The sequence below is a fragment of the Ixodes scapularis genome, unplaced genomic scaffold (assembly GCF_016920785.2).
Source record: "Ixodes scapularis isolate PalLabHiFi unplaced genomic scaffold, ASM1692078v2 PGA_scaffold0__279_contigs__length_252992795, whole genome shotgun sequence".
In the NCBI taxonomy this organism is placed as follows: Eukaryota; Metazoa; Arthropoda; class Arachnida; order Ixodida; family Ixodidae; genus Ixodes; species Ixodes scapularis.
Genome location: NW_024609835.1, coordinates 110,968,499 through 110,981,688, shown reverse-complemented (window position 1 = coordinate 110,981,688; position 13,190 = coordinate 110,968,499). Strand labels below are relative to the sequence as shown.

At 46.1% G+C, this 13,190-nt stretch overlaps 1 protein-coding gene across 5 annotated transcripts in view; it reads left to right on the top strand.

Annotated features, from left to right (window-relative positions):
* The window catches only part of LOC8043826 (serine/threonine-protein kinase 11-interacting protein), an 85,624-nt gene that overhangs the window by 66,213 nt on the left and 6,221 nt on the right, over window positions 1-13,190 (top strand). For all 5 annotated transcript variants that reach the window (XM_029990645.3, XM_029990642.4, XM_029990643.3 and 2 more), the window contains exons 20-22: window positions 1,779-1,876; window positions 1,939-2,126; window positions 11,728-11,901. In XM_029990645.3, the coding sequence (XP_029846505.2) occupies window positions 1,779-1,876; window positions 1,939-2,126; window positions 11,728-11,901 (460 nt within the window). The remainder of the gene's footprint in view (window positions 1-1,778; window positions 1,877-1,938; window positions 2,127-11,727; window positions 11,902-13,190) is intronic.

Below are 13,190 nucleotides of genomic sequence, written 5' to 3'. Positions count from 1 at the left end.
AGTACGGTAATTATTGTAGAAATTATCTCCAACAAAGTTTCGGAAAATTTCCAGGGAAAGTATGTGCACATACGCGTAGCCATGTAAGGTGGCTCAATACATCGAATGCTTGCACACAATGGCACCGATCGGGGCTGCATTCAAGCTCAATTATGCCTTGCATATTATTGTATAGCTTTGTTATAGTATTGTTTCGATGGGGCCAGGTGACCGTGGAGTGCCGTGCAGTGGTGTGGGGGTCTGCCGTTCTCAGCAGTCAGGAACCAGAGGACTCTATGGACGTTTTTACATAAATATATTTACAATGGAGGGCGAATGTGGTACAAGGGCTGTCACGCTGCTGCTGCCACTCGCGGCAGCCCAACGCCAACAATAGCGCCTCGGCACCAAGTTCCTTGCCGCGCACGACAAGGTCTCAGTCCCGCAAGACAGAGTACGCGGAGCCCTCGGGACCGCGGGAGAAAACAACTTGCTTTGCGCACGGGCTCGTTCAAACTCAACTTCTCCTCCAAAAAGGCACGCCGACATACCAAAGAGGGGCCGGACCTCCCTCTCTCTCCGGAGTCGCCCACATGTCCTTGACAATGTCATTTCCCCAATTACCCCGGCGGCAAGGGCAACCACCCGCTCCCGCCCTGGGAACAAAGGCTTTCTTTACTTCCCACGCAGGGAAATCTGCTTCCACTTTCGGGAGCTGGCCGCTGCTTACCGCCAAAGGGAAAGCGTAAGGCATCGGGCGCCTCCGAAGGACGCTTGGGTGATTACGCCACCAATTCCCCCAACTCTTTTCGCTAAGGTCCTTCGGCCATCCTTACAAGCGGTCAGTTGACTAAACAAATCTTACCGCTTATCTCGTCAAGGTTCGTCAGGACAACAGGTCTTTCGGGTCATGACAAAAGCCACTGTTCGAGTTTCCAGTTTGGGCCATGGTGCTTCTTGGAGGAAGGAGGGATTGTTTTTGTGACAGTGAAAGCTCTGAACCATAGAGATTTCTTAGAAGGGGGGAGAGGAGCCAGGCAGTTGGAACCTCTATGTTACACCCTTTACTACTCTGCCCAGCGCAGCTGCAGGGTAGGTTGATGGATAGGATGGGATGAATATGAACTTCTTAACGACCACCTCTGGAAGTTAATTAATTTTAAGGTGTCGACGTTTATCAAAGAAATACTTGTTTGCAACTTTGGTCGTGGGACAAATTAGTATTGCCAGTGACCATGGCACCAATGCCTAATCCAGTAGAAAAAATATTAATTGGTAGAAGCTCGTGCTTTTGAAGCTAGAACATGCTTACACCCAGATATTTTGTTTTTTTAAATAAAACCCCCGAAAGATTGTTCTCCGAATTTTAAAGATTTTGGAATAAAAAAAAAATAAACTCCCATAAACTCTAAATTGTAGGCAAAAAATAAACTCTGAAAAACACTGTCCGAATTTGGCGGAAAATAAACTAAAAAAAAAACAACACGGAATCCTAGTTTTAAGTAATGTTTTTAAATTATCTGTGGGGAAATGGCAGCCAACGAAGTCTACAGGTCCTTGGGTAGTTAATGGCATCAGCTATCAAGAACAAACATCCTCTTTGCATTAAAAATGTAAAAAAATAGCTTATAATACTTTTGAACAGGATGATGGCAAGCTCTGAAATGAGCGTTTGGCGACGTGTAGTTTATTTTTGCAGTGAAAAATGTGATGTAAATTTGTTTCGTGGAGACACTGTGCCTACAGTGGTAGCTCGTGTCCTCACCAGTTTGCATATGTTTACAACTGCCGTGTTGCAGGTGGATCTCGTGACATCGTCGATATTGGAGGAAACGGCCGTCTTGTTTGTCGTTTCAAACAAGAAGGCCTACTTCTTCAAGAAAACGAGCAACAATAGGTAAATTACAATCCTCCGATCGGCCCAACGCTAGTAGTAGGGAATTCCTGAAAAACTTGCAGGGAGGACCCAAAGGCTTGGCTGCAGCTGTTGGAGTCCCGACCATTGGATGGTCTCAAGCTCATCTCCTTGTTGTTGGGGAACCAGGGATTTCGTCTCAGCTGGCTCGCAGAGAAGGCAGGAGTGCCCTGGCACACGTGCCTGGTTCGTGATGCCGACCGATGCAACTGTTTCCTCGAATACTTCACGGGTAACGTTCCCCAATTCTTTCAGTTATTTTACCTTCCAGAAAATTACCGAGAGCAGCTCCTTTTCTCCCGACTGCCGTCATATTACTCGAAGAATAGGTTGACTCCGAATATGCTATGCATTCCATTCATCCCTAAGCAATGGGGGCTACGAGCTCACCGCACCAATCGGCCGCCTCCCTTCCATCGTCTGACCCCACTTTTTGCCCATGTGTACGAGCAGGAGCGTGATCGCGTCGCAAAAGATGGACGTGCGACTGTTCTAACGAGCATGTGGCTTCCGCCACACGGTCAGCTTGGAGGTGAACGATATATAGGTATTATATTCCTAACGAGCGTGTTGGTAAGATGTACTAGATAACAGAAAGTATAAAACAGAGAGAGGACGAAACACAGACGAGTACATTCTTTGTACTCGTCTGTGTTTTGTCCTCTCTCTGTTTTATACTTTCTGTTATCTAGGATATATAGGTCCACCCCTATTTCTGAAAACGTGCTGAGAATAATAAAAAAGATGCTTGAAAATAGGTAACCCTAATTTTTGGAGAAGTGGAAAAAATAAAATTAGAGCGACCATTTATTTCGCAACAGCCCTTGTCAGCCTAGCTAAAGATGCCTCAGTGAATCGCGTGCTAGCCTTTTGCACGGCGGCCAGAGGGACTTGCTAATACAGCCCCTTTTTAGATGAATGGCGATTCTCTAAATTGAAGCTCTGCTTTCTCTAAATCATGCTTCAACGTAAAGCGCTTGTTTTCTAAGACGTGTTTCAAGGAAACGGCATTCAACGAACCCCACCACCCACAGTGAGTCCTGCTACTGTGGTAACACTATACTCTGTTTTCCTAGTCGTAACATTTCTGTGTCTACATTTTCACAGAGTTATTTTTTGCAAAAGCATATTCTACGTTTAAAGAAGCTCAAACCTACATTCAAATAAATGTCATATCGGTTTTAAGGTTCCAGCTGCTGGTGCGGTGGAAATCTTTCTCCGGTTTACAGTGACATACTACGAGCTGCGTGCATGTTCCTGCACAAATCTCATGGGATAGGGCAGGAGTTATCAAAATTCTTAACCTCGAGGAACCTATATTTGCCTTAAGAGGCAAATATGCACCTCAGAGCCCCATAGAAAATACATGAGGTTTTTCACCAAATTAAAAAAATTCTCACATAATAACGGCTGCGCGGATCTTCTTGAAAATTTCGGCTTTAAAGACATTGAGTCATTATCGAGACACTAAGCGCAACAAATGTTTTATCATAAATTTAATTATATTCTTTAAAAAATCATGAAAATGGTCAAAATCGACTAATTCGGCACTCTTGCGTTCGGAGCGAATTTACAAAATTATCTAAATTCAAAAATAAGGAGTATTGCGCTTAATGTCTTCTAAATTTATTACGGAATCGATTAATATTCAAATTATTCATGTAAGTCGATTGGTTCCGTAACTACAGCAAATATAAAAAACCAAGGTTTCGGTGCTTGTTTTCGTCGTTTTTAAGGTACCTCTCTCTTTCGTGCGGTGGCGCTCGCTGTCCACGAAATGCGAAATCGTACGTTCGGAGATCGGCCGGATCGGCACTGTGCAAGGTGTTCTTCCGCGGCCGTATTCCGCGCCCGTATCCTGTTTCATTCTGCACGCCGAGGCGTCAGTGTGCGTGTCTTGCTTTCCTGGTTCTCGCTGGGTAGGTCTCCGTGTTTTCGCAAGTGGCAAATTCACCTTGGAGCTATGGGTCGAAGACAACCGTCCTGTGGCAAGCGGACCGCGAGGTGTTCCACAACCTCGCGGTCCATCAACGCGTTGTGCTTGTTCCTACTCTTTTTTTTCTTTTAAAAACGGGCTTTTTTTTTTACGCAAAGTTTTATTTTATCGTTATCCTTCACACAAACGTCCTTCGGCCTTGGGGTCGTGGAAATCGGGGATGAAGCGTGCACAGAGTAGATCGTCGTTTGCCTCCTTTTTATTTTTCACGGACGTCCTGTGACTTCCGTACGGTTCGTGGTCACCGCAATCTTACGCGGGGAAAAACGGGTCGCCTGCTCTGTAAACAGGGTATTCCTAGGGGAGGGTGATAACTCGCTGTTCTTCTGGAAATTCACATATCTCCCAAAAAGGTGACATGGGTAATGATTACGGTATGTTTTTTTTCCGGTGTTAATTTTTGAGCGAAAATCGGTGCATGTTTTTCGGTGCTTATTTTTTAATCACCAGTGTATTATGGGTTGAACGTCTTGTGATGACGCTAAAAAGCGTTGATAACCAAAGAAAAATGCGATTGGACAAGAACATTTCAAATTTCTAATTCTATTCACATATCCATTACGCTCTTCTCGTGGGAGCATCTATCCTGACGAAAAATGCCTAAGTCATTGAGCTGTGAACGCATACTCAGTGTACAATCTTTCGGCCTAGAGAGGTATTGCGCACGCTCGAACGCGCTTCGCAGCCCAGTAGACGAAGTTGGTGGCACCAGGGCCGTAACCAGGGGGGAGGGTTAGGGGGTTCTGAACCCCCCCAAATTTTTTTCTGGGTACGGCCCTGGTCGGTGCACTGGCAGCCAGCCGATTTTAATCTCCACCTCTGCGCCCGCGCAGTGGCGCCGGTCGGCTACCGGGTACCAAACCGGGACGAGTTCTCCGGTTTACTGTAACTTTCATTATATGCCACCGATGCACATGATTCATAGGCAAAAATAAGACAATAGACACTTTCAAAATGGCCGCCGTTGTCCCCGAAAACCCCCCCCGAAATTTTTTTCTGGGTACGGCCCTGGGTGGCACCCAGAAGGCGAGCTTTTGAATGGTGTGTAGTAGGCAAAAGAAACAAATAACAATCAACGCATATCAGCTCTTCAAGCGAAAAGGCGCGTCTCTAATGTCAATGGTTCCGGACGGCACTAATGTTGTTGGCGTTGTCGTAAGATGACGTCATTTCATACGAACTGACGTCATCTTACGTGATCACGTGACACAAACACGTCATCTTACATGATCTCGTTACACGAAATGACGTCATCTTACGTGATCACGCTGCACGAAATGACGCCATCTTACGTGACCACGTAACACGTCATCTTGTAAGTCAACCTCTCCCCACAGCAGCGCGCTCCGCGCTTTCCGGGCCCGTGCAGTGCTGTAGTCAAAAGCAAGCTACCTATGGCAAGCGAAAGCTTCTGAAGTCTCACATTGAGAATACTCACAAGAGACCGTCTGTGGAAGCTTCGCACGTTGAGGTTTTTGTTGAGATCGAGCCATCGTGTTCCATTAACTATAGTTGAAGTTATCGTTCAATAAAGCCCTAAAATATGAATGTAGTTGGTGTAGACATCAAGATCTAATCAAAAATGCGGTTTGACTTCGTTTAATTAACGTGTATATACAAGTGTAGAAAAAAATGAGTTATTTGTGCATAGATGTTTAAAAAAGTGTTTATTATTCGACATAGGACTTTGGGAGAAGGATGCGTTCAGATTTTTCTTCATGAGCGCAAATATACCTGACGCAATAAATAGTGACGATTTCATCGTCCCAGTGGTGAGCAGGTGATTTCTTGCTCGAAACAATGATGCCATTTCATAAACCAAGTTCTGTGACATAAGCTTTTCCAATGTCTGGTCACTATTTTGTAAACCTTTCAGTCCAAACGAGTATACTTCTGTTTGTTTTTGTTAACTTAGGAGCGGGTCACAGAGCCTATCTTTTTGTCTTCCTCTAGGACAGACGTACAGAGTTATACCGCAACACGCATCTGTGGAGCACACAGAGCTATCGCTCTCCTGTTGGCGGTACAGTAGCAGACGACACAACACGGCTAGCCGCGGCCCGTAGCGCGACCGTTCACACTAGGGAAACGGTTTTGAAGAACCGAGAAATGGTATCTTGTGTACAATAATCACATGTCGTTAGTATACTAGTATTCTACTTGCTAAGCCAAATAAATATTTGCAGCTTGTGAGAATATGTTTGCGTGACGATTTACCGTTCACACTCCTGACGGATGTTAGCGAATCCTTCATGTTCGTGGCTCGCAGTTATCGGTACCCCCTCGGAGTGACTTCACCCTATATATTTTTTTCTTGCTTGCAGGACATCATAAAAATCACAAACACGCGAGAAAAAAAAATCTTATGAGTACGCGTGATTTTGAGCTTCGCACCTCTAAAGATGCCCGGTAAATGTCGTCCAGCTTGGGAAGAAACTAATCCTTTTTGTTGGAGTTTGACTATCATATGCTGGCAGCTCGTTTCCGGTCTGTTTTGTCTATATTCCGTTTCACCGTAATTTGGCAACCCTCAGTCAGAGCTGCTGTGAGGGAATCACAGTCGCGGAGCAAAGCACGTGACAGCTACTTTTAGGAGCAGTACTATGGCACCTGCTGCGCGTCTCCGACTGGTGTGGCTAGCGTCTTATGCTGGCCATACATCAAAAGTGGTCTCGAAGTGCAACAAATGACGTCACAGAAGGCGGAGTGTCACGCTGTTGCATCTCGCGATCCTGGCAATTCATCGTAGAAATGCTGGCGAAAACCACGAGGGAACACGAGTGTCGCTGTCGTCATGGCGTCCCAACGAAAAGCAATTATACAATTTCAACGTTTTTGTAATTCGGTAGTTTAAATTACTGTATACAATTTTTAAGAAAATAAAGACATCATAACCAAATAGGAACTTCCGTGCTAAAACATGCAGTGCGAAGTGAAGACAACTACTATCTTTTTTTTTTTTCTTGATGTCCACAAAAAAAAAGGCTATGCAGCATCAATCCTACCGTTTTTTTTTTCGCACATTATGTGATGTCCTCTAACACGAAAGTACCGACGTAAAAGCGCTGTAGAGACGATATAAAAACAAAAATTTAAGTGAATCGAGCTTTGTAGTGGAACGGAAAAAAATTAATAATTAACGACTTTTTACGGTAAACACTTCACCTCTAAGTAGAACTTCAAAAAAGTGACGGTTACGCGCCTTCATGCCCATTTCAACAAAGTTGGGAGAACGATGTATTGCATCTTGTGAATAGACATGTGGAGCAGCATGTTTATGTTAGAAATATTGTGTGTAATCGCTGCGCAGTACCTGCCAAAAGAAGATATTATTTGGGCACAGTCTCAACCGTTTCCGTCTGTGTGTGCTACGAATACAGCAGCTCTTTTCGTAGAAGAAGTGATGAGGAAATGGCGTGCCCTTGATGATACGATTGTGATTATGAAATAAAATTTTTAATCAGCCAGTAATTGCGACCTGTCCGGTCGCCTGGAACCCCGACAACAACTATCGTTCTCTGTAAAGTTCATTCTAATATTTACACGTTTTGTGGAGTTCATCGAGCGAATAAGAATGTTCCAACAATGAGCTAAACCTACACGAGTTCCCGAATCCAACACGGCGCTTTTGAATTTTAGCGCCGTAGATAGTTCTGCGAACAGTGTATACTTCTGTGCAAATATTCGTCTAAAAGTTTTGCAACGTTGGAAAGCATCGGAATGATTCAGAATCACTGCGGAGTTGATACTCGGGAAGATAAGACGGGCACTTGGGAGAAACGGACCGTGGCATTCGAGACAGGGGCACAACCGGGGGACAAACGTGCTACAATCGCATACCCTTCCAAGGTCATCGCTTGGGCGACCGCGCGCGCGCGCGCCCAAGAAACCTTTTTTTTCTTCTTTTTAGGGGTGGTGGGGTGGTGGGCGGGGGGGGGGGGGGGGGAGGGAAGGGAGGGGAGGGGAGGGGAGGGGAGGGGAGGGGAGGGGAGGGGAGGGGAGGGGAGGGAAGGGAGGGAGGGAGGGAGGGAGGGAGGGAGGGAGGGAGGGGAGGGGAGGGGAGTGGTGTAGGCGCTGATTGTCTTCCTCCTTTGTGGCTTTTGATAGACTCAGAACGAGACTGGCAGAACAAGCGCATGATTCATTTCTTTTGGATGGAGGCGTTCTGTCTGTGTATGCGAACATGATTTTTTTCCCCTTTTAGTAGTTCGTTGTTCTTGCCTTGACTCGGGTCCCAGTGGGTGCGTTGTCGTTGTATGCCCACTATTTTTTTTTTTTTTTTTTTTAGTTTATGGTAGTTTTTGTGCTGATGGGGTATCAAGGTAGACAAAAGGAAAAAAAAAAAAAAAAATAGCGCCTCGACAAAAAAAAAAAAAAAAAAAAAAAAAAGTTGTTTTGATCAGGAACGTTTTTAAAGCGATTTTAGGAGCCTGCAGTGTTACCACAGGTGCAGGATTGAGAGCGTAACCCACGCACTTGAAGAGAAAGGGAAGCTCTCGTCTTATTGGAACTCTCTTTAATGGGTTTTCACGTCGCGATAGTCCTTCATAATCAACTGTCATTTATTTCTCGCTCGTGGCTTCCAAGTACTGGAAGCCACGACTCGAGCCACAATAGTTTTGCGAAATCAAGGTTTCGTTGAAATGGATAACTCTCACGTACAGTTCGACGCGCAATACCTTTGCCGTATTGACTCGCGAGATGCCCCCAACACGGCTGAGTATGGCGGTGCTCCAGACCTAACATCTAAATTTTGTTGCCTTACTTGTTACTATTTCGCGCGCATTTTGAGCCATATCAAAATGAAAGCGCATGATGAAATAAAAATGACACTCGTTTTCCGCTCGATGGAAATTTCACGCCAGCTCGCTGTCTTTGCTGGTACCTTGAGCGTTTCCCAGCGATGCGGAGAATTAAAAAAAAAACACGTACGATGGCATCTTTTGCACACTCATTACTTCTATAACACTGAGCCACCTCGTATCCTTTTGTTTTTCTTTCATGGCACTAATTTCTTTCTGCGCATTATGGCTGTTACGACGCTTTAAGTCTGTCTACCCTTCGAATTTGAACTTAGGCTCAGATCAGGGACGAACCAGTTTAAATCAGGAAAATATAATTAACACTGTAGCAAAGTAAATCTATCATATCGATCGGAAATACGATCTGGCACATTCCATCTGAACACATATTGTGCACAACGAATGCAATAGCGAGTCAGCGTGCAAATCGCCGCCACACTGAACTACCATAACATCTCAGCGATTTTTGCATAGCACCGAGCACGGAAAAGAGAAAACAATTATTCATTCACATAAACGAAGCAAATTTATTTAAAGCCCGGACACTCCGTACGTCCAATCTAGCTAAGGTTATCAATAGACTCGACCATTTCATTTGTCGAAACAGATAAAAGACGTTGGCAAAAATGATTAGACTGAATAAGTGAATCTAACGCACGTATTTTACCAACCAACGGTCGCGCGCCTTCAATACCCTTTCCAATTGTCATTGCGCACCTTGGACACACTTTGGGGAGCAATGCATATTTACATCGCCGCCCGAGGTCTCCATTGAACGTGTAGTGCTGACCCAAATAAAATGCTAACCTGACTCTCAATCGCTCACCGCAAAGGACGATTTCGAACAGGCGGTACTGTAGGTCACTTGAGATAAAAAAAAAGAAAAAAAAAGAAAAACAAGCTATAGAAACGAGCATCGTAAAAAAGGGGACCGGCATTTTTATTCCTACCTCCGAACAGAAACGAGCGCCACCCACTGCATCACACAGCGCAGAGGCCGGACTCGGCCACCGCGCGTACATACCAAGCGCGCGCGAGGGAGGGAGAAACTTCCTCCGCCGGGAGAACACGGCACATTTCGGGATCTATTTCACGCAGTGGATAACGCGGGCCTTTTCACACCTCGATACTGGCGCCATCTAGAAGTTGCGCGTTCAACCGCGTTTCGAGCCGCGCGCCATCTGGTGGCTGAAACGGACGAATAAATAGAGGTACCGCGCCCTCTTAAATGGTAGCAGGTGTGAAGCCGCCACCAGTCATTAGGCTGGTGGTTGCATTAAGACCCTGACATGGTAACCCTGGAGCCAGGGAAAAGAAGGGACATAAGACAGACAAAAAACTCCAAACACAACTAAAATTTTATTTCACCGTCACTTCCTTAAATAGACCTATGACCAAGCGACACAGACATAAAAGGTCTGACAACAAAGAACCGTTGTACGGCCAAGCGGAGCAGACACACGCTACCTTTGACGGTTGTTTGTTAGAAGTGTGCCTATTGGTATCATGTGTCCTCGTTCAGAGTTTCTTTGTAGTCAAACCTTTTGTGACTGCGTTGCGTGGTCTTTCTAGAGGTGTGCCTGGTTACCTATCTCTTGCATCCTCCTTCCAATGTTTCTTTGTTAGAAGTGTGCCTACTGATATCATGTCTCGTTCTGCGGTTCTTTGTTGTCAAACCTTTCGTGTCTGCTTTGCTTGGCCGTCCGTAAACTCTTTGTTTTTTAAACCTTTTATGTCTGTGTCGCTTGCTCGTAGTTCTGTTTAGGGACGTGACGGTGAAATAAAATTTTAGCTGTGTTTGGAGTTTTGTGTCTGTCCTACGTCCCTTCTTTTCCCCAGTTCCAGGGTTACCATGTCAGTATTGAACCAGCTCGCCTGCACCCTTGCTTTAGTTACATTAAGACCCCTCATTTTTGCAATCTCAAATTTTTGCGAACTAGCCACACCACACATATTTTAAGACTCGTAATATTTCTGTAACTATTGTGCTCAAAAGAGCAACAACTATGAGGGAGTTGTTTCTTCTTTGCATAGTTTACCACGAATGGGATGAGGGCAACTGAATTTAGGCCAGCAAGAAATGGACACAAGTGCTTCGTTGGCATTCGGCTGGGACTCATACTCATTCTGCGCCTATGCGGAATGCCTTTGCGCCTATGCGAAACACCTATCCAGCACCTGCCTCCCCTTCTGTACCCCACTGTGCCCCCTAGCCTCCAGTGGGCGATATGAAAAATCCAGAATTACGGACTTGTCGGCTGCACTCTGTTTTGTTAAAGCGGGCTCTCAGGCTTTCCAATCTCAAAGAACCCCCATCTTTCTCGAATGGCAGTCGCAGAGTGGCACAGAAGCTTACAGACATTGTAAGCAAGAATGCAGGTAAGAAGGAATGTCTGGCCCATAGATATGCACCAATGGGTGGCTCAGATCTGCTAAAACAGTACTTGAACTGGAAGCACACCAAGGTACGGCCGAGGAAATTTAGGAGGTCGGGGAACCGCCGAAGGTGTTCTGAGGAACCCCGTGGGCCGGTTGACGGGTGTATGCAGGTATCCCTCCTGGCGATTACGAAAGCTCTGAGAAGAATTTTGAAGTCATGTGACCGGTTTCCGTTTGGACGAAAAACTGCAAGTACCTGGCGTTCCGAATAAATGGCCTTCATAGGTCCGTCCTCGCTTCGGTTAATTGGGTCCGATTATGCGTACAGAAAGAACGAGAAACAGGCTCAAAATGTAAGCAAAACGAATTGTGTTTGTGTACTTATGAGCGGCATGTAAAGTTATTTCTGAGGAAGGTGACAATAAGCGAGAAATATATAAAATGACGGGCAAGGGTTTAAGTGTGCCGAGCAAGGTCGGCTGGAACGCCAAGCACTTTCTCCGCACAAAGCCGGTCACGCGACCTCAAAATTCCTTCTGCAGCCATTTGAACCACCGGGAGAGATACCCGTGTCTGCCGGCGAACCGGCGCTGGTTTCCAGGAACCTGTTCCGAGAACCCACGTGCTAAGACATGCTTCTCTGTGCCTGCTCTCAGGTGTCCTCCAGCAAAGGGTGCCGAATCCGCCCCTGGTGGAGATGGACGTGAGTGAGAGCCTGGCCCAGCTAGAGAGGGAAGTGGTCAGCCGTCCCGAGGGACGCCGGTCTCCCCCCGGCGCCGGCGAAGACGAGGTGGTCCTTTACGTCTTGGGCTTCTGGGACAGAGACGCCGGTGAGTATGGTGCCTGGAAAGCGTCTTTTAGTGGCGTATTTGCCGTCCTATCGCAGTCACACATTGTAAGTGGTCCCGGAGTGGCAACAAGTTTTGTCACGGGGACTGGCGTGTGGTGCTGTCAGCAGTTTAATTTGGTTTTAATGCGATAGCACTCTTTAGCTACCCCCTTGGATTTCTTGGACCTTCTGGCTTCCTAATGCGCAGTAGGTATATGCAGTAAACCGTCTCAGCTTACATTCTCACTCCTTCACATTTGCACCCCCTTCGAAGGACCTGACGACCTTGACGTCGTCCTCAAAACGTTGTTTTAGAGGTCATCCTTGAGGTCGTCTTAAATGTCGTCCTCAACATCGTCCTAGAGGTCGTCTTTGATGTTATCCTCTAGGACATCTTCCTCAACATCGTTCTGGAGGTCTTTGAGATTGCCCTAGAGGTCGTCCAAAACATCGTCCTCAAAGCGTCGCCCTCGACGTCATCTGAGGTTGTTTTAGAGGTCATCCTTAAGATTGTCCTAGAGGTTGTTCTAGACATGACCCTTGAGGTCGTCCTTGAGATCGCCCTAGAGGTTGTCTTTAGTGTCCTCCTCTAGAACGTTTTTTTCGACGTCCTTGAGGTTGTCCTAGACGAATGCTATCGCAGTTCATAGACAACCAACAATAGTGTTTTTTTTTGTTGACCGTCTGGTTGCAGAGAGACCTGCGACACCGCCAGGATCGTGGCAGGCAACAGCATGGCTCTTTTAAGACGTTGCCAGGCGAAAATCCAGGAACCGTATTTGAGGACGTGGGAAGGATTGGGCGATCTATTTTCTGGGGACAAGCATCCTCCGGTGCACTCTTGATGTTCTGCATTCCCTCTAAAGTTACGAATTGGAAGGTGGCAATGTAATATTTAATGTTTTATTTAACACTTTCTGGTGAGATGGACGTACCTGCTTCTTTGAGCAGCATACCTGCCAACTCTCCCGAATCGTCCGGGAGCCTCCTGAATTTTGATCACATCTCCCGATTGTACGGACGCGACCTCAAATCTCCCGAAAAGTATCCGCCGTAGGTTTCTTTTTTTTTCATTGCGAGTTACTCGAGAGTAGGTTTAGGTTACTCCGGCGGATTACCACGTGACAACTCAGAGCAGTAGCGTAAAACGAGGATAGATTTTCAAACGCCAAGGTACGAAACCTCTACTCCTGAAGTTAGAGCGCATTTTGGAACACGGCTTATATGACCACGGGTGCGCTAGGCTTCAGTTGGCTTTGTCAAGTCGTCGAGTGAGGCGCGGAATGCCGA